Source organism: Cryptosporidium sp. chipmunk genotype I, assembly GCF_004936735.1.
Source record: "Cryptosporidium sp. chipmunk genotype I strain 37763 chromosome Unknown contig_15, whole genome shotgun sequence".
Classification (NCBI taxonomy): Eukaryota; Apicomplexa; class Conoidasida; order Eucoccidiorida; family Cryptosporidiidae; genus Cryptosporidium; species Cryptosporidium sp. chipmunk genotype I.
The window spans coordinates 71,293-93,601 of record NW_027125583.1 but is presented as its reverse complement, the minus strand read 5'-3'; the positions used below and the strand labels follow the sequence as shown (position 1 = coordinate 93,601).

The window sequence follows — 22,309 nt, the reverse complement described above, 5'->3', positions numbered from 1 at the left end:
GGTACTATTTACCCTTGATATAGTGCAAATTACTCATATAAGAGGGAAATGATTCTCTGTAAGTACGGAAATCTGCTTCGATTATTTAGAAAGTCAGAGTCATTTCTCGCAATGTTGATTAAGTCTCTGACAAGCATTGAACGGTACTCATCCTGAATATTTGTATAATTACGAGAGTTTGAGTTGCTAATATTCAAATTGGCCTCCGTTTGGTGAATAATCATTCTTAACAGTTCTTGGGAAGTGGGGTGACTGTTAATTCTGCTTCCTGATATGTTCCCATTCTCATTGGAAGGCTGGGAGAAGCCAAAGCTTGAGCTACTAGAGAACACATCACCTTGTTGGTACGTGTCGCTAAAGGGCCTGGTAGAGAATGAAGCAAAAACATTTCTAGAGAAGTTTTGTGGGTTCCCGGTCCACCTTTCCCACTTTTCCCTGATTTCCTTAGGAAGCTGATTGATTACTTCTTCATTGCTTGGGCCAGAACTCAAATTAGAGGGCGAGCTAGCAGTTACAATATTAAAACCAAAGCTGGAGCCATTTCTTTCAAGTACATTCGCTCCGCTTTCAGTATCATTTTGAATAACTTGGTTGTCTTGTTTCAAATTAGCATTATTTAAGGCGTCTTCTCCAATCAACTCAGATGGAGTTTCTTCATCTATATCCATTCTTTTAGCTTCTTCTGAAGCATTCTGGTTGTCTTCTATATCTCCAGAATTCTCAATTTCATTACTAGACCTGTTCCACTGCAAGCCTTCAATTAGCCTGTCTTGCTCGACGTATTGCGCCATATTCTGGAATAGCCAGGCCAAAAGTGAGCCAAGATGGGCCGAAATGTGCGAGATAAGTGCAAGCAAATGCACTGTGTAGCAAAGCCTGGGGATGTCCAATCTGGCAAACCTCTCCTGCCATGCTTGTATCTGCATTAGGTTTGACTGGACTATTGACATGGCCTGAAGGTAGACTGAGATAAAAACTGCCAATGGGCTAGCATCCATTGAGTCCACAGGTGGAGGAATTGTAATTCTGGGTCTTCTCCAACCACAGTCTCTCTCCAATACATCCATTAGTTCGTTAAGAGAGTCCCAAGGGAGGAACCTATGGACCACCTCATTGGATATATACAGTCTATGTGAGTGGTGCTGAATGTAGTCAGAAGTCTGACCTGAAGTTAAATTCTCCCCTGAAATGCTTCTGCTACTGACGCTAGAAGGGATTGGAGGTAGGGAGGAGGAAGAGTTACCCTGGTTCTGTTCACTTCCGTTTGGACGTTCTAATCCACTCATTTCTCTGATTCCAACAGCAACAGTCCGCAGCTGATTTGCTGATTCTTCCAGCACATTTGAGATGTTCCTGAAAAAGCTGTTTGAAGAGGCTCTATAGACCTCAGAGACATTTGAACTCAGCTCTTGGGTGTTCCCAGCGTCTGTTGGAGCTCTTGCTGAAGTTGAATCTCCCTGGGTGGCCGCAGCTACGTTGGCTGCTGCGTTTGAGCTCTGAGAGAGATTGATTGAGGGAATTCCTGTGGAAGAAGTGGCTCTAATTGTGATTGGAATTGAAAAGTTCGAGATTGGGATCGTCGCAACTGCCAAGCCTGGGCGTCCAATTGGTAACACACCTGTCCTACCGTTGTTAAGGGATCCCGAGGAAGCAATCTGGGTCCAGCTCAGACCAGAGGTTGGGCCTGAGATAACTCTCCCCCTGACGTCCTGAGAGTTGTTCCTCGAGGTTCTTTCCGAAGTACCAGTATGGACAGTAACGGAACCTAGGTTAGTGCTGGCGCCCGCATCGGTCCTAGTCACAGCTTCTATCCCAGTTCCAGCTCCAACCTGAGTAGCTCTAGCTTCAGACCCTGGTGTTACCTCCTGGACACCTCCAACGGGTTGGTTAAAGGCCTGGAAGATTCTGGAAACTATAGTTCCGATCCTCCCAATTGGGTTACTATTCATCGGATCACCTCTGATACTCTCCCTATTACTCCCTCTGAAACTTCCTTGAGCTCGAGTAGAGCTGTCGTTTGACCTATGCTCTGCATTGTTTCTAGTATGGTCTATATTGGAACTGCTAATGTTTGAGCTCCTTCTACCCTCGGTTTCTGTATTTGCAACGGATGAGTTTGCAACATTATTAGTAGAAGCATCATTTGATGTGGATGCTGTGCTTCTGTTTGTCTCATTGTTAAAGGATAAAGACTCCGGGTTGCTTCTTTCTGTGCCAGAGACGAGTCCTGAGAAACCAGGGATTGCTGTTGGCTGACCAACCGCAAATGAATTAAAAGTGACGGAGCTCAAATTTCTGTTATCTCCAGATCCTGGGGAAATATTCACCAGAGTTGGATCTACTCCGCTACCATTAACAGCATCACCAAAGGTTCTTAATACTCTCTGCATCAAGTCCTCAGCTTCCATGGGAAGACCGGTTTCACCATCAAGACGAATCGCTCCGAACATCATTGCACCAGGAAACCCTCCGATTGACGTGCTCAAACCAGGTATCCCGGATGCTGTGGTAAATAGGTTGTGGATATTACCAGCAGTTCCTCCAGTTCCCGGAGCCCTCGGTCTGGACTCGGAAACAGACTGGGCTGAGTCCTCATTTCTCTGATTTCTTGCATATGGAACCAAATGTATTATCACTCCATCCTCTTTAATATAGGTACCAACGGTATCGTCATCTAACATGCATCTTCCTCTAAAAATCAAACGTTGGTTTATCGCTTCAATTCCGCTTTGAACCTCTATCAATACTTTTAACTGACGGATTGTCGAGGTCTGAGAGGCCTCCACTGTTAAATCCCTCCCATTCAAAGGCCTGACGACTATTTTAAACTTCTTTTCCGCACTTATCTCATTTTCAGAGGAGCCCACAACCACGTAGTTCTCGGAGCTCATACTGCTTGAAGCCTGAATTCCAGAATCCAAATTGTTCTCTTGATCTTGATGACGATGCATGGAATCTGTAGCTCTGATATCTTCCTCAACTGCGTTCCAGTCTTCGGAGATGACTTCTCCGCCAGAACCCCCCTCCTGGTTTTCAGTGCTCCCTTGTGGGACCTCCTCACTGGATCCTCCTGAAGGATTCTCTTCCCTATTCATCTTACGCCTCTTGTTGCTTCCTGTCCTGGGATCTTGGCTCCTCTCTCTACTACCAATTATATTATCTTCCTCGTTATTTTGAGTTATTTTCACAAATATATAAATTCCTTGTATTCTCTACACTGTATTCTTTATCAAGTTTGGCTTTAGATATTATTTTGCAAGCCTCCTTCTCTCCCTTTTCTTTTAAAAAAAAACACTTAAATAGTTCTCAATTCCTATAATTAGAATTCACCCAGTAGTTTAGGTAACTTATAATTGTGAAAATATCAAACCTGTTGGCTTCCCTGCTTTCAAAATTCTCTCTAATTCCTACCTGGGAATTAATTCCTTTTATGTCCTGCTGCTATCTGTTATCAGTGACTAACTTAAGTAAACGGCACACTTAAGTATTCATACAATATTAATATTTAATTGTTTTGTTTATATTATATTGAATAATAGTATTAATAATAATAAAAATAATGGTAAAAATAATATATGCTTTTAATATGTAATTAATATTAAAAGTATATTGTGTAATTTACCCCCTCCCCCCATCCAAACTTTAACTGACAATTTTCACTCATCAAAATTACTAGAAACAGTTTTTATTTGCCAAGTTAATCCCTAATTTTGCCAATTTTTTCACCTATTAACCCTCCTATTCTCATTAAAATACTTCTCCAAAACTAAAGATTTTAAGCCATCACTAATTTACTTAAGAAATCGTTTTCAACACCTAAATAAGCTAATGTACCTTTTCTATCAATTGAATCCATAATCTAAACCCACTAAACAAGTTGGAAATCTTATTCACAGATCAGATCTAAATAATATCCACCCCATCACTCCTTCTCTTTCACCTTTGTCTCCCTCTCTTTCCACCTCTTATCTACTTTTCTTTAGACCTATTTTCTTACTGTAAATATATTATCACAAAGTACCCGCCAAAACTCGATTATTATATTTCCCTCCAATGTTTTACAGGAATAGTCATTGTTATTTTTTAGGCGGGAACTGTTTTTAACTATAAAGAACTCAAAATTGTCAGACCAGTTAAACTTTACATTTTGGGATAAATTGACCGGGTAAAATTACTAGTAAGAGATAACGAGTCCCAGGATGTTTGAAATTAATGATGGTGGAAGGGTGGTAAGTAACATGGAGGATAGCCAAATGTATATGGATGCGAATGCAGCAATTCATGGAGAAATGGATTGGATATACTACAAGGCGGAACGTCCTCGATATATGAATTGCTGTGTATGTGGAGTGGCAACAGAGATAAACCCATCCAGGATGTGTATCAATTGCATTCGGTCAGAGGTTGACATAACTGAGGGAATTTCTAGACAAGCAATAATATCATTTTGTAGGCAATGCGAGAGATTTCAAAAGCCTCCATGGGTATCTTGCCAGCTGGAAAGTAGAGAACTGTTGGCTTTATGCTTGAAAAAAATCAAGGGTTTGAACACTGTCAGGCTTGTGGACGCATCATTTATTTGGACAGAGCCACATAGTAGAAGATTAAAGGTAAAGTGTACAATACAAAAGGAGGTCATGAATGGAGCAATCATTCAACAAAGTATAGTGGTTGAGTTCTTTATGCAGGCTCAGCAGTGCGATGATTGTAGAAGGAGTTTTACTCCTCATACTTGGAACACTGTGGTACAGGTTCGTCAGAGAGTGGAACACAAGAGAACTTTTTTGTACTTGGAACAGCTCATTCTAAAGCATGGAGCTCATGAGAAAGTGTCTAATATTGTTGAGAAGTCGGATGGATTAGACTTTCAGTTTCAACAAAAAAGTCATGCTCAAAAGCTTGTTGACTTTATTACCCATTACTTTGCATCCAAGGTTAAAAGCAGTAGACAGCTTATTTCTCAAGATTTGAGCTGCAATACTCATAATAACAAGTTCACTTTTTCTGTTGAGTTATGCCCAATTTGCAAGGATGACGTAGTTTTTATCTCAAAGAATCTCTGCATATCTCTCTTGGGCGGTATATCATCCTTATTATTGTGTAAGAAGATTACCAACAGAATCTCTCTTATAGATCCCTTTACAGGCAGAGAGGCAGATCTTACAAAGGAGAAATATTGGCAATACTCTGGGTCTAATGGCAGCTCGTTCATCCCCTTGCTCTCACGTTCAAGTCTGGTCGACTTTTATGTCCTCAATGTTGAAATGACCACGCCAACAGGAAAACATTCAGCAGGAGGATTTGATCAAAGTCACAGTAGAAATAGCAAGATTTGTATTGCGGAAGTTGAAGTTTGCAGAGAGTCTGAATTAGGAGTACCAGACTCTAGTGTTATAGTATCCACACATTTAGGAGCATACCTGAATCCAGGGGACTGGGTTTCTGGATATGACTTTAGGACTCTCAATAACTTTGGTGTTGTTGAAGACATTTCAGAGTTTATTCAATGGAGAGAACGCAACCACGACGTAATTCTTGTCAAGAAAGTTTTCCGAAAGAACCAAAACAATCAAGACTTGTATATTCAAAGACCTTGGGTTCTACAAAAACTTCCAAAGGTGCAGCTTGCTTTCGATTCTGCAAACTCTAAGAGCAGCTTTAACCAAGATCTTGAGCAATTCAAAGCAGAACTTGAGGAAGACTCAGAAATGAGGCGCGATGTTAACCTTTATTGGGATCCAAGAATACAAGAGTCATCCAGAGAAATTTATCAAAAGGCTAGAAAGCCCAGACACCTTGTTAAAAAAGATAAACTCTCAAAGAGCCAATCACCAGACCAATTTAAGTCTGACCACATGGCCATGGATGACGGGTACCAACAAGATCATGATAACGAATTCTCACAGCAAGTTGACATTTCTGAGCTTCTTGATGGACTTTCAATCAATGATCTTCAGTAGAAGAGCTAAAAGGATTCTCTAAATACAGAAATTTGTATTTTGCAAATGTAAACATCTAATTTATAAATAGGTAGTTATATTATAAGTCTATTTTGATACTAGTTGTTTTTTTCCGTATTAAATCTTAAAACTTAATATATACTAATTATAAATGTACTACATTTGCCGTGACGGCTTTAGACTTTAAATCAATACTTTGCTTCGGTCCATTTCTTAGTACAATTTCTATCCTAAGCCTTATAACGTTCTTTACTACTCCTCCTCTTCCTCTTCTGATGCATGTACACTTGCAGAATCTTGTACTCCCATCGCACTATCAACATCATCCGATTTTGAAGATTTTGATGTTTCACTACCTGACGACTCTGAGGCTTCCTCTGAGTCGTTGGAATCCTTTTTCTCTGTGCTAGGCTCGTTTTCCTCAGACTTATCGTCATCTTTCTTATTATCGTCATCTTTCTTATTATCGTCATCCTTATCGTCGTCCTTCTTTCCTTCTTTCTTCTTATTACTGTCGTCATCCTTCTTTTCAGAAGGTTCAAATAAAGATCCTCCAGTGAGAACAGTCTCAGCCTCTTGTAATAGACTCTTTGCACTGTTTGCAGCTTCTCTACCTTTTTCTGCAGCAGAAGATCCTGTGTCATTCTTCTCTTCCTCTGACCTCTCTGACTCTTCTGGCTTCTTCTCGTCACCCTTCTTTTCTTCATTGTTTTTCTCGTCTTTCGGTTCGGTTTCTCCTTCAGCCATGGCTTCTTTTGCAAATGGAGGAGCACCCTCTGAGAAGCCTTTTGAAAGTCCCGACTTAACTAGTTGTCTTAATCTTCTTCTGGTTACGAACTTAATTTGGCCATTCTCGTTGACAAAAGGAATCAACATGTCAAAGGGCTTAATCTTTTCGTCCTGGCCTGTCACAAGCAAATCCAAAGTTTTGAGTTCAACTCCATATTGACCTGTATTAGCGTCCAATACGAGAGGAATGAAGCTGGCTCCGTTTGGAAACTTACTTTTACCAATATTTGGAGATGCTTGAAGCGAAGGTAATTTTCCACTTTGCACAGAATGAAGATTTGTATGAGCTTCATGAGTTACTGTAGTAACAGATTGCTTATGAGAACGCTCACATTCAGGAGCCGGCCTATCAGAATCATGTTTAACAGTTATCAAATCTCCTGTTTTTGCTGATACTACCGAATCTGTTATTGTTCCTGTTATTGTTCCCGTTATTGTGGCGTTCCTCTTTTCTCCTGGCTTCTTTTCGCCATAAACAGTTTCGCGACAACAGTCAGAGAGGGGCTTCTCACCGCCACAACTACATCCTGATGAAGGAGGAGGGGGAGACGGGGAAGGAGGAGAAGGGGGAGGAGGAGGGGGAGGAGGGAAGGACGAAGGGAGGTGCTCTGAATCATGCTCTGGAGCTATCGAAGGAGAAGGGGGAGGCGGACTAGGAATAAATGGCAAGTTGTCGTGTCTTGGCTCATCCCCTCCTGCAAGAGGGTGGTTTTCTGGAGGATGGTTTTCTGGAGGGTGGCTCTCTGGTGGCCTTTCCTCGGAATGACCTCCCTCAGCCATTTTTGCCCCCTCTGGTGGCTTTTCCGCGGGATGACCTCCTTCAACCTTTTTAGCTTCATCTGGTGGCTTGGAGGGATTTTCAGGTGGGTGACCTTCTGATTTGGATACTCCTGCTGTTGGATTTATTCCATTAGTATCCTGTGTGGGCTTGGGACCCTGCTCATGCTTACCTTCGTTCTTTTCATCATGCTTCTCTTCCTTCTTATCTCCACCTCCCAGACCAAAAAAGAAGCTCTTCACTTTCAATGACTCTCCTTGCTCTGAAAGTACTAGTAGGAGTACTAAGAGAAACCCTAGAATATGGAAATTTCTCATTTTTTAACTTCCATAAATGGTCTTGGGCTCAGCTTAACTGTGAATTAGAGTGTGTAATATCTAATAGGTACAGAGTCACTCCAAAGTTGGCACTATTGCTTAATAATATTGAGTTTATGCCTTTTGACGGTTTTCAAGTATGACTTTGTAGCCTTTCTTCAAGTTTATTAAATGTTTAATCTCCCTAAAAAATTCCCCTATTATGACTCTATTTAGGTGCATCTAGTGCTTTTCCAGGGTTCACATTTAATCACACAAATAGTGATTTATTTAACTGCACACAAAAAATATTTCCTAATTAAAAGGCGAACAAAAAATTCTAATCAAACAGTTTTTTTTGAGTTTTATGTTTATGATTTATGTTCATTTCACGTAAAGCTTAATTGATGACAGGAAGGGTATTAAAATTTACTTTGAGCCTTTTCTATGCAGTATAGGAGGGTGAGTCAGACTGAAGATTAGGTAAGGCTTCTCTTGCTGAGACTCCAATTTTGCGAGGAAAAATTAAAAAAAAAAAAAGTCAAACAGGAAATATCAAAATGAACTTTATGGAGTTAATTTTACAATTAATTGCTTTATTTTATTCTTGCTAAAAATAATAATCCCACGTATGCATGTGTGTATATTTTTAGCTTTTTATAATTTCTTTTGCCAATTTTTGCAGTAAATGAAATACATGAAAGTGGCGCCTAATGTCAAAATATTTGATTATCACTGTAATAGAATTTGAATTATTTTATTCAGACCTAAAATATAGAAAAATTAAGCAAATAGGTATAATAGGATTTACAAGATTTTGTTAAAAGAAGGTTGCCGTCTTTGAGAAAGTAGCTGTTAAGTAGTCAAATTTTCAAGAATTTCTGATGATAAAGAATGATGGGGGACGGGTTTGACGAATTATCTCCAACATCTTCCCAAATATCAAATGAGGATGTTTTCAATATGGATGAGGGGATAGAATACCCTGGAATAACTAAGGATTATATTATGAATACCACAAGTAGTAGGATGGTAGAAAACGAGGAGAGTGGGATTTTAAGCAATGAGATGGTGGACTTGGTTTTAGACTACGTATCATATAGGGCTGGGGAGGCGAGTAATGTAACTGGAATAGAAAGGGTGGATTCCACAATTCAAAACTGTAGGAACTCAGGCTTTAAAAAATCAACAATCCTCAATTATTTAGTGAATTCTGGGTATTTGAATTTAAGTGAGGGTGCAGAAAATGGAGAGGTAGCCGAAGATAGTTTGAGCTATATACAGTCAATGCTTCATCAGAAGAGCAAATATATTCCAGAAAATGTTGAGGAAATTACTTTGGCAGTTTCTTCTGCCACAAAACTTTTCATATTAGAACTCATGGCAAAAATAAACAAACAATTAAACAATAGCGGCTCAAAAAGAGAAGTAATTACAACTAAGCATATATATGATGCTTACACTAGTCAAGAAAAGTTAATTCCTGACTTGTAGCCTTTATTATGCATGCTTAGTTAGCTGGCCCAGCTTGGCGCCAAAAACAATGTACGAATAAAATAATTGGTAAAATAAATTTATAATTAGTAATAGATAAAAGTAAAAATATTTTAAGAATATTTTTAAACAAAAACGCTTTATATGTGTTGGTACAATATTTTTATATAAGTAAAGCCAATAAATAGTAGCCATAATTTTGTGGTGGAGAAAGAATAGTGACACAGAAAATTCAGCTTCTCTATTCTAATTTATTTGGATGCAATTATAATTAGAGTTGAACAAGAAGTTCTGTGGGTTAGCATAATATTTGACGTTTTATGACTCCAATTTGACTTAGAGAATAGTTTGCTGGATCTAGCCTTACAATTTAAAAAACTGTCAAATATTCCTACTCTGAAAGATTATAATTCTTTAAATACCTAATATCTTTATCAAATTACTTTTTCCTAATATAAATACAAATTGATTGAATTTATTTCTGCATATAAATATATAAATGGCAGAGACTTCAGAAGGCCAAACTAAATTATTGCAAGCTTTCTGTGAGATCACAACCTGTGATGTTGCAACAGGGAGAACTATTTTAGAATCAACAAACTGGGATTTGGAAAATGCCGTATCTCTTTACTATGAACAACAGAACGTGAGTACATATGAAGATAACAATTTTAATGTTACTGGGGAAGTTAATGCTAACAATATAGCAGGAATTCAATCTGGAAACTTGAATGAACAACATGAAACTTGTGTTGACCAGGGGAGTGAGAGGAAACGCTTGGATGCTTTGAGGCTTAGAAGATGTCTTAAGGTATTTTTATCAGTTTGTGGAACAAGTCTAAGTGCAATCTTTGGATTCTTCAAAACATTATTTTGCATTCCGAATCTAAATAACAGAGTCCAAGATAACGTATCTATTAGAAATTTCAACAGGCCAACTATATCGCAAGTTGAACAAGCTCAAATTGAAGAGGCTAGAAAGATTAGAGAAGAGCAGGATCTGGAGTATATGAGGTCTTTAAACTTAGATTCCATGAAACAGGAAAAAGCGTTGGAGAAGAAGAGATCAAAAGACTTGATTAGAGAAAGAAGGGAAAAATTTCGTGCTGAACTCCAACAAGATAGGGAAATTGAAAAAGAAAGTTGTTCCAGAGTTTGCGTAAAGAACTCAGCAGGGAAAAAATTCCAAAGAAATTTCCATAAAGATGACTCCGTCTATGAGATATTTAAGTGGATTGATTCCCTTGCATTGGATGAAAGTAATCTAATTTCAGATAAATTTTCTTTAAGACTCCCCCACTCTAAATCTGTCGAAGTCGACGAGTCATATGCAGACAATGATATCACTATATTCGAAGTTGGGTTCTACCCTAATACTCTCCTACTTATTCACAATTTTGATGAGGATTCTGATAACTAGGCAATATTATTTTTTTTTATAACGAATAGTATAGTATTATACACAAATTCAATATTGTTTTTATTGTTATCTTTTCCCTTATTCACATAACTCTACCAAAGTTCGCTATCTACTCAATATTAACTAGATATTTGGCTATTATTTAAATCAAATACTGAGGAGTGTGCTTAGCTAAGTATTGCAAAGCATTAACTACCTATCCACTCAATCCTTCTCTACAACTTTGATAAACAGCTATTTTTTCATATAATGGAAATATTTAAATTGTAACATTTGTCCTCAAGTATTAATCTATAAATAATAGCATATGGCGCCAAGCTGTTGACAATTTTATTATTGCTAATATTTATGTAACTATTAAATATTAATTAATTAAATAATGTGAAATAATTTACTTAATAAATATATATATTTATTATTTTAGCCTTATTTATAAAGTTGTTATTCAGTTCATATTTAAACTACCAAATATTATTATTATATACTTTGTTATCTATTTATAATTTAATTGTAGACGGGGGAGTTGGGCGGCAAATAATTTAGCTATCAAAGTTAAAAAAGACGAGAGGCAAATAAAGAAAATTCAAGTTGTTTAGACAAACTGAATTAGGAACATTTTCCAAGTTTTTGTACAAATTATTTAATTAGGGTAGTAAATCAGAATGCCACCAGCAGGTAAAGCAGATCCATCTGAAGTCAAGTACTTGTACATCAGACAACTTGGAGGTGAAGTGGGAGCAACATCTGTCTTAGCTCCAAAGCTCGGTCCATTGGGTATGTCACCAAAGAAAGTTGGTGATGATATTGCCAAGGGTACAGCTGCCTGGAAGGGCATGAAGGTTTGCGTTAAGCTTACTGTTCAAAATCGTCAGGCAAAGATTGATGTTGTCCCAACTGCAACATGTTTATTGATTAAAGAACTCAAGGAGCCAATTAGAGACAGAAAGAAGGTTAAGAACATTAAACACAGTGGAAACTTATCAATGAACCAAGTTATTTCCGTTGCTCGTGCAATGAAATTCAAGTCAAGAGCTAAGGCATTTTCTGGTACTGTTAAGGAGATTCTGGGAACATGCAATGCAATCGGTTGCACTGTAGATGGACAGAAACCAGTTGATTTACAAAAGATGATTGATGCAGGTGAAATTGAGGTTCCAACTGCATAGACTCTGTCTCTCTGGCTCATATCACGGTGATGTTTGTATTTACGCTTAAACACGAGCCACACTAAAATTAATCAATGGAGGAGGAAAAAGAGCTCAAATTTCAAGTCATTTTAAGTTTATACTTCACTAATTGTCTAGACAATTACTCGTTAGATTGAGTACGATGCGCACTTTTGTATTACAAACTTTCCGTGAACTATGCACTCTTGGATGACAAAATGGAGAGATGATATTAATTTTTATATGGTATATCAACTTTTCAGCAAGGAATAAGAGGTAGAGATGAAAGAAAGTCTTCTTTATTATAACACCAGCTGTTGTCTAATAAAAGGTTTGTTTATTGAACAATATTAGTGGCAACATTTAAGTATTTCCTTAATTCTAAGTATTATTTGATTAAAAGAATCCATTTTTTTTTTTTTTTTAGCTCGTATTCACTACTTTTTTCCCCGTCTTTTTCTAGTTCATTGTAAAAATGTCTGAAGAAGTGGTCGTGCTCCCGCCCAGCCTTAGGCGGCACGAAGTTGGTATCGTTTAATTAATTAGATGACACTCCCCACATTTTAGTCAAGTTTGTCGGAGAGGGGTGGGGGAGAAGTTAGAATAATAATTGCGGTTAGATATGTATTATGTATGTATATATACATAAGTATATATAGTGGAAAATAAAAAGGACTAGTAAATAATACGTAGGAAAATCGTAAAAAGGGAGGATAATTTCTTAGACACTAAATATAGGATATTTATTAAGTAATATATTGCACTTTAATTAGGAGGGGCAATTCAAGATAATTTGTAATAGATAAGACGTTGATGGGCTTGTTATGCAAATCAATTAATAATACAAAGTAAAAGTCAAGTGTGAGAAACTTCATGTCTATTCACTTAATTTAACGTGGAAGGATACAATAAGATTATACATAGTAATTTTTCTACTGGGGGAATTTTAGATAGAACATTCGGATATTAATAATATAGTAATATTTACTTATTGCTTGGATAATAAATATACATATTATATATATATATATATATATTATAAATATATATATCTACATATACATAGTATAGATAGCAAATATAAGAATAAATAGTATTTAACTCAATAGGTAAATACTAAAAACTCAGCACACTATTCGTGATTCTGAACTTAATATTAAGAATTCAAAAATGAGTGATTCAGTAAATGTAAGAGAGTCTAATGTTTATATGGCCAAATTGGCTGAACAGGCTGAACGTTATGATGAAATGGCTAAGTACATGAAGGATGTTGTTGAGGCAAGACAAGAGTCTGAAGAACTCACTGTAGAAGAAAGAAACTTGCTTAGCGTTGCTTATAAGAATGCTGTTGGATCTAGAAGATCATCATGGAGAATCATCTCTTCTGTTGAGCAGAAGGAGCATAGCAGAAATGCTGAGGATGCCAGCAAGATGTGCGGTAAGTATAGAAGCAAAGTTGAGGCTGAGCTTACAGATATTTGCAATGACATCTTGACCATGCTTGACAAGCACTTGATTCCCACAGCAACCAGTCCAGATAGTAAAGTTTTTTATTTTAAGATGAAGGGAGATTATCACAGATATATCTCAGAGTTCTCAACGGGAGACTCCAAGCAGAGCTCTGCTGAGGATGCCTTGAAGGCTTACAAGGATGCAACTGTTGTTGCTAAGGACTTGGAGCCAACCCACCCAATTAGACTTGGACTGGCATTAAACTTCTCAGTATTCCACTACGAAATATTGAATGAACCAAGAGCAGCTATAGACATGGCCAAGGAAGCCTTTGAAATGGCCATTGAGCAATTAGATAAGTTATCTGAAGATTGCTATAAGGATTCTACCTTAATTATGCAGCTTTTGAGGGATAACTTGACTTTGTGGACTGCGGACTTGGGCGCATCCGGTGAGGCTGAAGGCGCTCCAGAGGCATCGTAAGCAGTGCAATATAGAGTTAAAAGGGTTTTTGAGCTGATGGATAGCGCAGGTTCTTCCGTTTGAGGGTTTCCGACTCCAGGAGTGACCACCATATCAGGCTCTAGACTTGTGCGTAACATTATATATTAGCTGCAATTCGAATGATCAGTTTTTTTTAAGAAAAAAATCTCTGGCAAATATCAATCAAGAATTTGAGAGAGTTTTTGGCATGAAAACATTTTTGGCCTAACTAAAATAATTGATCTTTCTTCCCCAATTGCTTCCAGACTCCGGACCGGCTATTTGGGCCAGAGTCTTACTACTACATTTAGGCGGGAAATGATCATTCTCTTTCTTATCTAATTAATATACTATGCCAAATGTTGATTTTCTTATGTTGGCAGTGGCAAATGTATAAATTTGGAGTAGAGAGTGAGTCAGTGTCATCATTTCCATAGAAATGACTATTTCATTAATATTGTAATTTCGACTTTTCTTTTTGTACAAATTATGTGATTTTTTAGTATCGAGTTTTTTTAAAAATATGGTTCACACTGAATAAGAGGGATGTGGGGAACGCAGTTTCTGTCAAAATCTCAAGGATTAGCTCTTATGAAGATAGCCTGTGACTAAATTATCTCTAACTTGTTTTTTTAAAATAATGTTAGAATTCTTATTTTAGGTTAAATAATTGCAGAACATTGTTTAGATATTAAATTCATACTGTGGGGAGGCATGTGCATGTTTTTTTCTTAGTACCGGCATTAATAATAAAAAAAAATAGGACTATCTGGGAATAGATGCGGGTAGTTACAGTGAAAAAAAAAATATTTTATATTTTTGTAAGGAGTATAAATAAATATTAATTAAATTAGCTAGAAAAGAGGAGCTGGGGATTAAGAATTTAGATGCTAAAAGATTGTGATGAAAGCTAGCATATTGTGAATTTCAATAGTAAAATTCCATAAATATTGGGAGAAAACTAATAAAGCTGAAGTGCATTTACTTTTGATATAAATATTGTGAAAGAGAATATTTAAGATGGAATTAAATTCCGAGAAAAATTTTAGTATTACAGGTATAAGAAAGAAGACAAGAAAAGCAATAAGACCGGGGATAGGGGAGAGTAATATAGGTATAGGAAGTGCTTCGATTTCCAGACCTTCTTTAATGGGGATGGAAAAACAAAAGCATGAGGAGTCAAATTTAAGCTCATTATTCTCAAAGAGGGCATCATTTTTTAAAGCGGAAAAAAATAGTGAGACAACTGATGAGAACAAAATTGAAGTATTAGGTCTAAACTTCGGCTCCATGGGATTGAATAATAAGAATAGGGAGATAATTGATGGAAAGTGCTCAATACTAAAGAAAAGTTTTAAAGAGGACATGATGGCGCAAACAGTAGTAGCAGATTTGGAAGACGCTGGGGTGCAAAACGAGCTAAATTCAAATACTAATTGCCCATTTCTTGTGGGGTCAGGGTCGGAAGCTTCTTATGAAAGAAGTAGCGAAATAAAGACAGTAATAAGAAAGAATAGACAAGATTATGAGTGTATATACGATGAGGATCCAGTCTCCTTAAAAGATTTGGTTTCCAGTTTGAATGGTGAGAACATGGGAGTGTTTGGTACGAGTCACGACGTTGAAGAGCTTTCCAAGTGGTTTTCAAAAATGGTGAGTAGATTTGAGACTTTTGGTTTGAACATTCAAAGCAAGTTAGAAAGGTTGGAACAAGACCTGGAAACAAATATCAAAAATCTTAGGGATTATAGCGATGTTTTAGAGCAAGTTGGGGTTGACAAGACGACAATTATGCAAGAGGGTGAGGATAATTCACAGAACGAGCCAATGAGGATTTCTGAAAGATATTTGGAGTTGGTTGGATTGAAGAATAAGTTATTGGAGGAGCTTTCCAATATAGAGAATAAAATAATGCTTGAAGAAATGAGGATTAAAAAAGAGGAGAGCGAAAGAAGGATTAGAATTGAAGAATATAAAAGTACAAGGCAAGTTTATAAAGATGAGCTTTCAAGTCTGACAATAATAATTTGTTGGATTGAGGATTGTTTGCAAAAATTTGTATATCCTATACAAAAGAAACAAAGCGAGTATAAAATGGAAACTTCTAGAGAGGGCGAAATACTTAAACTAATCCAGGAGGAAATTTCCAAGATTGAAAAACAAGAAAAGGTAGTTTTAGAGAAGTTGCGAGAAATACAAGAGATAAAAAGATACAAGGGTGAGGAGAAGGAGTTACTGGAAGAACAGATACAACTTTCCCAAGCTTCCAAATCTGACAAAATTAAGAATGCGAACTTCAAAGAAGCTTCCATGATTTCACAGACAATCCAGGTCCTTCAACAGGAAGTCTTGGAACTTGAAGATAGCTACTCTAGCGTATTACACCAGGAAAAAGAGTTTATGGAAAAGATTGAGAGGATTAGAAAGAGCTATCAGGACGAGATCAGCAGGATGAATGCTTGCGAACACGAAATATTTTTAAATAGAAAGCAAAGAAGGCAGCAACTGAAACTGAAAGTAGAGCAACTCAAAGAGTGTAAATTCTTATTCGATAGTGAAATTCTCTCAGAGAACACGTCATTTATCTTAAAATCATTATCTGAGAAGTTTTACGCTCAGATTCACTCAGTTTTGAGCTTCGAGATTGGTTTAATAAATAAACATGATTTGGAGGACGAGAAAGAGCATGGCACTAGAAAGATCCAAACTCAAGTAAAACAAGTAGAGACTTTTTCCCAGCTAGAAAACCAGCAACCCAATGTTGCTATTGACTCCGAATCTGAGTCAAAATCTGAGTATACTTTTGAAGAAAAAAACCCGCCAATTTCTGATAGTAAAGAGGGCACCAATGAAGACCATAGTGAGCCAAGAATCCAACAAAAAGGAGAAGTTTCACCATTTCTGGATAATGATTGCAATGCCAGTGATAGCGATTGTAGCATTGACGGTAGAAGTGGCTTTGATAATAAAAGCTACGGCTCTCAAGCTTTAAGCTGCTGCCTGGTTGATTCCAGTAGTACACATATTACTGGAAAAGCTGACTCAAACATGGATCAAACAACCGAACTAGAAAGTAGTAGTAGTTCTAAAAAAGATTTTGGGGTGAAAACGCCAATTGAGATGGCCCCACCAAAAAAAAAACTTTAAGTTTTTATTTTTATTTTAGTATTTTACACGTAATGCTAGCTCATTTGTATAAATTTAGTTACATGCGTTTGGCGCCTAATTTGGTTTGAAAAATAAGAATTAATTAGGCTGTGAAATAAAGGAATTAGGTAACATAAAGTGCAGGATAAAAAGGAATTTAAGAAGATAAGATTTGACAGCTAATTTGTTCATTGGTCTCATCTTTGAATTTTACACTATTATTCACTGTTTCAGCAAAGTGGGGTCTAAGCTTCTGATTTAAGATAGATTTGGTGATGAAGAATATTATGAGGTCTCGCCCCTCATCAAGCTCATCTATGGGAGTGAATGGGATGAGTGGATTGGGTGGGGGAAGTGGAAGTAATTTGGGTGGGAATGGAGTTGGAGGTAGCTACATGGGTTCAATCTCGAAAAGGACCGAACTTACAGAGCAACAAAAAATGGAGATCAAGGAGGCTTTTGAGCTTTTTGATGGAGACTCGATAGGATATATTGATATTAAGGAGGTAAAAGTGGCAATGAGAGCCTTGGGGTTTGATCCGAAGAAAGAAGAACTGAGGAAGATTTTGTCGAATGTTGAAATGAATAATGGAATGGTTAGTTACAATGAATTCTACGACTTAGTTGAGACTAAAATACTACAAAGAGACCCAAAAGAAGAAATCATCAAAGCATTTAAGCTATTTGATGATGATGGAACTGGGAAAATCACTTTTAAAAATCTGAAAAGAGTTGCAAAAGAATTAGGAGAAAATATTACTGATGAAGAAATTCAAGAAATGATTGAAGAGGCTGATAGAGATGGTGATGGAGAAATTAATCAAGAAGAATTTATCCGTATTATGAGGAAAACTAATCTATTTTAGCTTAGTGAAATATATCTACTAGGTTTCTTTTCCCCTAACAATTATATTTTAATCAATTTACAAATTTACATGCAATAATGCACGTAATAGCTGGAGACGCTAGTTAATATTGATTTTGCTTGTTATCTTCAATATTTACTACTCCCAAGACTGAGTTTCTGCAGACTGGACAGTCCTGAGTATTCTTGAATAGTGCATTGCTGCACACTTTACATAAACAGGCATGCCTACAAGGGAGTAAGATTGTTTCTCGGTTATTTGTTAGGCAAATTACACACTTTTCAGAATCTTCACCATTCTTCGAAGTTTTGCTGGAATTATTTGATAGTCCGAATATATTTTGAATCTCAAATGCTTTGCCATTATAAAGTACACATTGCCTCTTAATTTCTATCTGGCTCTCCAAAGCGTTATTTCCTTTCTTTGAAACCTGCTCACAAAATGTAAGCTGGATGGTCCCAGTACTATTAGAGGAAAGGCCTTTTGGTTTGATCTCTAGTACAAAGTTTTTTTTTAAATCTGACTTCAAGTCGAACTGAAATTCCTTATTCAAAGATTTAGGTATATTGTGGGTAAATATCGGTTTTTCCGTATTAATTAGGTTTTCCTCTAATGAATTTGAATTGTATATATTCAAAATAGAATCCTGAATACAATCATATTCAAATTTTATCCTCTTTAAAGAAGGTATGTATTTGATTGTTAAGCCATTTATATGACACTGATTTTGTACTGCCTTAGACTTGCTAATGCTAATTAGCTTCTTTTCCCGTTGTTCATTATCTAGTGAGATTCTAGGATCGTTCCTATTCAGGACCTCACTAAAAATATATTCAGTATTACTTAACCTTCTTGTTATTTGCTCTCTCACTGGGTATTGCGCTCCTCTACTCTCTTTTTCTATTAAGTTACCCATTCTTTCAAAGAATATGACACATTTACCCACCCAAGCCTCACTAACTCTTTTGATAGGTCTTATGGGAAATTGTATTATTTTTCATATATATTAGTCAGCAACTTTGGCGCCAAGGTTTTTATATATTTATATAATTTAAAAAAACAGATAATTAAATGCAGGTCAAAACAATGAAATAATTTCTTTGAAATTATAAATTTAAATGGAGATAGGAGGTAACAACGATGAATGTGTGTTCATTATTACCAAGGTAATCTAACATCTAAAAAATCCTGAAAAAAAGGTTCAGTTTAGATTTCAAATTTTCCAATCCTACTTCCAAATAATAGAAATAATAGTTCGTTTCTCTCTCGGCATGCACATATGTGCGCCATTCAACTAGCAAGCTAGCCTTCCCCTTCTAAACAGAGAGTTTATAAACATTCACATTCAGTTCCTCTTGGTCTTGATGATTTGCTTAACGAGGTATTGTCTCTTTTTACGAGCAACCAATAGAGCATGACGCTCAAAGTCAGTCATATTGGCCTTGAAAATTTTGGCAGCACTAAAGGAAATGGGAGTTAAGAAAAAGGTCGAGAAGAGGAAGAAAAGATTGATTTCCGGATCGTTTATGATCCGAATCCGACTCAGGGTGTAGTTTGGTGTGGTAGTAGTTTACGTATATAAAGTTGCATATTCACGGATAAGCCTTCATCTTTATATATTTATCACCTAGTAAGAGGCAATATTACATATTACTGATAAAAGCCTAATCTTTGTGGTCGCAGAGCCAACTTGACTGTTAAATGTACATATATTGTATATGCAAATAGGTTGTTAATCCTGTGGAAATGACATCAAGTCAGATAATACATAGTATCATCACAATAAGTCTCACAAATGAATTGAGAAACTCTTAAGACGAACGAGACTAAGTGATGTATTTACATCATTTTGAATGCATACATTCAACAGAATTACCACGATATTTATATGTATATTTACGGCAAGCGTTGTTGCATACAGTAAACTTCAAACCCTGAGGGCCCAAGATGCCAAAAATCAACCAAAAAATGGGTAAACTTACCATTTCTGACCGTAAGTAGTCTTATTAAAGCTTTCAATACTGGTATCCTTATCCAAAATCTTCTTAATAGTTCCAGTTCTAGCACCACGAGGGATCTTTGCTTTAAAATCGGTTAGAGCAAGTCTTTTCAAGGGAATGCTCTGACGAGCTACATTAGTTGTTGGGCCGTCGATCAAAATACGATTCATATTAATAACGTCAACAATAAAGCACATCTTTCCTGTGTCTGGTCCATACTGGATTCTGCAAAGACGACCTGGCTCAACGAAACGAGTAAATAAAGTCATTTTCTATAATTTGATACCTTCTTGATGGAATGGTGAAAAGTTCTGGAATAATTAAATTATCAGAATTCAAAATTGGAAATCCTCGTCAATAATTTAAATATTTATTTGTCTTTGGTGCGCGCCAAAACCTCCTTAGTTCTATATTTGACCTTAAATATATTCGTAATTATTATTAAATAGCAAAATGGCAACTTTAATAATTATTTATTTTTAGCAAAATTCCCAACATACAATTTAAATTAAATTTATGCAGAATTAATAAACCTATTATAGACTTTCTATTAAAAGTTTACTATGATTACTTATACTTTTAATTGTCTCAAGACGAGACGAGTGCTCGGCGCCAAGGTCATGCAGAAAATCAAATGAATTCTCAATATAGCATTATCAAAGAAAAAAAGCTAAGGTGGGGGGAAGGGAGGAAACCAAATCAAGATTGATAAAATATGAAGCAGATATTCCTTTAGCGAGAAAACCATATTGTTAATTATTAGGTAAATCTATCATAAAGCTCTTGTTCTTTGTAAGTTGAGCTTTTCCTTCGTCCAACAAATCACAGTGGATATAATATAGCCCTTTATTAGTTGAGAAAATTACAGTGCCAGTGTGCATGACAAATACATGCACTGGCCAAACCCATCTAAAATTGAATTTATTAGGAGTTACATTGCTTATAGAATACACGATTTCGCCACTTCTGTTTGACAGAAATATTCTATTCTTTTCTGTCAGCGCAACTAAATAGTTGTAATTAGTAGTAGAGATGGAAGTAATGTTTCTATCTGGTGACTTGATGCAGAATTTGCATTTAGTACTTGTGTAGGTAACGAATTCATTGTCTTTTGAGAAAAAAATATCGATTGCGATAATTGTATGATTCGAAACAAGAAATACAAAGGAATTACATCCCCAGAATTTTGCATCACAAAGATTATACATTGATTTGAATATGTTTAAAGACTGCTTTTGAAAGTCAGAAATTGAAAACATTGTAGAGTAGAGGTATTTATATATGTGAGTGAAGTCTTTAAAGTTAGTATATTCAGCTGATGAACTGAGTGTTAATTCGGATTTAATAGTAGATGTAATAAATAGAGGATTCTTAATAGGAAAGTTTAATATATATTTTGGAGGTATTTCTGCTAAATTAATGATATTATTTTGAATAATTTCCTCTTTCAAGCAATTCTGAGAACTTGGTAGCTCAAGTATCTGAAGTGAACATAATGCATAATAGTCTAATCTTTCTGGTGATCTCTCAACAATAAGTAAATGATTATTCAAAAAATCGTAATCCAAAATAACGAATTCTTTATCTGGAAGAAAAAAATTTCCAATTGACATTTCAATTTCTCCTTTTTCACTATTAAAACCAAAGTACGAATTAATGGTTGAGGAAAACAAAAATAAGGGGCTTCTGGAATACTTATTTTCAAATTTAGTTTCCTTAGTACAGGAGTCAGAACATTCAAGGCTTGACCTTGTTTCAATTATTTGGTAATGAGCATCTGATGATATCTCAAGTTCATCCAGTGGAGTTATTGGCAAGCTGACACGATTTTTCATTCTCACCCTTGTCCTGTACGTACCTCCCAAAATAAGCTCATAACTTTTTTGAGCTCCAGTATTGGGTTCAGTGCTACAGTTTGCATCTTTCAATGCACTTATATACCTTATTGGATAAGAAGGCTCTATTTGTACTGTAACCACATCATCTTTTCTACTCAAGCAAATCTGGTGAAAGTAACCATCCCATGTCCCGACCAAGACTTTGTCATCGACCGAATTTATCGTGCAAACAGGACTTGTGTATGGCACATCCAATAAAAGTCCACACTTTAAATCTCCCTTCATTAATTACAATGCAATACAAAGCAAAAACTGTAACTATTTAATCTTAATTGAGCTGCACACATTTCCCACAAAAATATGAATTTTATAATTTACAAATAATCAATTTCTGGCCATCTTTCTTTCTTTGCCTATTTTTGCAATATATTTTCTATATCAAGTAAAATTCACATTTCAGAATTTCAACGTGTGGCGCCAAAAACGATGACAATTAGCTGTTCCGCACGTTGGCGCCAAATAATGAGTTTATATGTATATTTATATAATAAATATATACAAAGAGGAACCCAAGCAACAGGGAGAAAATAAATTAAAGAGAAAATATCAATTATCTTAGT

At 36.2% G+C, this 22,309-nt stretch overlaps 12 protein-coding genes across 12 annotated transcripts; 7 read left to right on the top strand and 5 right to left on the bottom strand.

Moving 5' to 3' along the window:
* Positions 1 to 29: 29 nt before the first annotated feature.
* On the bottom strand, positions 30 to 3,095 carry ELE39_000969 (UB domain containing; the record flags this gene model as incomplete). Its single annotated transcript, XM_067344046.1, has 1 exon — positions 30 to 3,095. The coding sequence occupies one exon, from the start codon at positions 3,093 to 3,095 to the stop codon at positions 30 to 32; it is 3,066 nt and encodes a 1,021-aa protein (XP_067202727.1).
* A 1,104-nt stretch (positions 3,096 to 4,199) lies between these two features.
* ELE39_000968 (NMD3p like involved in nonsense mediated decay) lies at positions 4,200 to 5,960 on the top strand (the record flags this gene model as incomplete). The annotated part of the gene is made up of 1 exon (XM_067344045.1): positions 4,200 to 5,960. The coding sequence occupies one exon, from the start codon at positions 4,200 to 4,202 to the stop codon at positions 5,958 to 5,960; it is 1,761 nt and encodes a 586-aa protein (XP_067202726.1).
* A 252-nt stretch (positions 5,961 to 6,212) lies between these two features.
* Positions 6,213 to 7,844, bottom strand: ELE39_000967 (uncharacterized protein; the record flags this gene model as incomplete). Its single annotated transcript, XM_067344044.1, has 1 exon — positions 6,213 to 7,844. One exon carries the CDS (start codon positions 7,842 to 7,844, stop codon positions 6,213 to 6,215), a length of 1,632 nt encoding a protein of 543 aa, XP_067202725.1.
* Positions 7,845 to 8,717: 873 nt separating this feature from the next.
* Positions 8,718 to 9,317, top strand: ELE39_000966 (uncharacterized protein; the record flags this gene model as incomplete). Its single annotated transcript, XM_067344043.1, has 1 exon — positions 8,718 to 9,317. One exon carries the CDS (start codon positions 8,718 to 8,720, stop codon positions 9,315 to 9,317), a length of 600 nt encoding a protein of 199 aa, XP_067202724.1.
* A 499-nt stretch (positions 9,318 to 9,816) lies between these two features.
* On the top strand, positions 9,817 to 10,737 carry ELE39_000965 (UBX domain-containing; the record flags this gene model as incomplete). The annotated part of the gene is made up of 1 exon (XM_067344042.1): positions 9,817 to 10,737. One exon carries the CDS (start codon positions 9,817 to 9,819, stop codon positions 10,735 to 10,737), a length of 921 nt encoding a protein of 306 aa, XP_067202723.1.
* A 662-nt stretch (positions 10,738 to 11,399) lies between these two features.
* ELE39_000964 (60S ribosomal L12) lies at positions 11,400 to 11,903 on the top strand (the record flags this gene model as incomplete). The annotated part of the gene is made up of 1 exon (XM_067344041.1): positions 11,400 to 11,903. The coding sequence occupies one exon, from the start codon at positions 11,400 to 11,402 to the stop codon at positions 11,901 to 11,903; it is 504 nt and encodes a 167-aa protein (XP_067202722.1).
* Positions 11,904 to 13,073: 1,170 nt separating this feature from the next.
* On the top strand, positions 13,074 to 13,838 carry ELE39_000963 (14-3-3 domain containing; the record flags this gene model as incomplete). Its single annotated transcript, XM_067344040.1, has 1 exon — positions 13,074 to 13,838. One exon carries the CDS (start codon positions 13,074 to 13,076, stop codon positions 13,836 to 13,838), a length of 765 nt encoding a protein of 254 aa, XP_067202721.1.
* Positions 13,839 to 14,858: 1,020 nt separating this feature from the next.
* Positions 14,859 to 16,985, top strand: ELE39_000962 (myosin II heavy chain; the record flags this gene model as incomplete). Its single annotated transcript, XM_067344039.1, has 1 exon — positions 14,859 to 16,985. One exon carries the CDS (start codon positions 14,859 to 14,861, stop codon positions 16,983 to 16,985), a length of 2,127 nt encoding a protein of 708 aa, XP_067202720.1.
* Positions 16,986 to 17,260: 275 nt separating this feature from the next.
* Positions 17,261 to 17,851, top strand: ELE39_000960 (caltractin; the record flags this gene model as incomplete). The annotated part of the gene is made up of 1 exon (XM_067344037.1): positions 17,261 to 17,851. One exon carries the CDS (start codon positions 17,261 to 17,263, stop codon positions 17,849 to 17,851), a length of 591 nt encoding a protein of 196 aa, XP_067202718.1.
* Positions 17,852 to 17,954: 103 nt separating this feature from the next.
* Positions 17,955 to 18,767, bottom strand: ELE39_000959 (RING domain; the record flags this gene model as incomplete). Its single annotated transcript, XM_067344036.1, has 1 exon — positions 17,955 to 18,767. The coding sequence occupies one exon, from the start codon at positions 18,765 to 18,767 to the stop codon at positions 17,955 to 17,957; it is 813 nt and encodes a 270-aa protein (XP_067202717.1).
* Positions 18,768 to 19,196: 429 nt separating this feature from the next.
* ELE39_000958 (60S ribosomal L14) lies at positions 19,197 to 20,120 on the bottom strand (the record flags this gene model as incomplete). Its single annotated transcript, XM_067344035.1, has 2 exons — positions 19,197 to 19,311; positions 19,834 to 20,120. The coding sequence occupies 2 exons, from the start codon at positions 20,118 to 20,120 to the stop codon at positions 19,197 to 19,199; spliced, it is 402 nt and encodes a 133-aa protein (XP_067202716.1).
* Positions 20,121 to 20,603: 483 nt separating this feature from the next.
* Positions 20,604 to 21,974, bottom strand: ELE39_000957 (uncharacterized protein; the record flags this gene model as incomplete). The annotated part of the gene is made up of 1 exon (XM_067344034.1): positions 20,604 to 21,974. One exon carries the CDS (start codon positions 21,972 to 21,974, stop codon positions 20,604 to 20,606), a length of 1,371 nt encoding a protein of 456 aa, XP_067202715.1.
* Between the last annotated feature and the right edge of the window lie 335 nt (positions 21,975 to 22,309).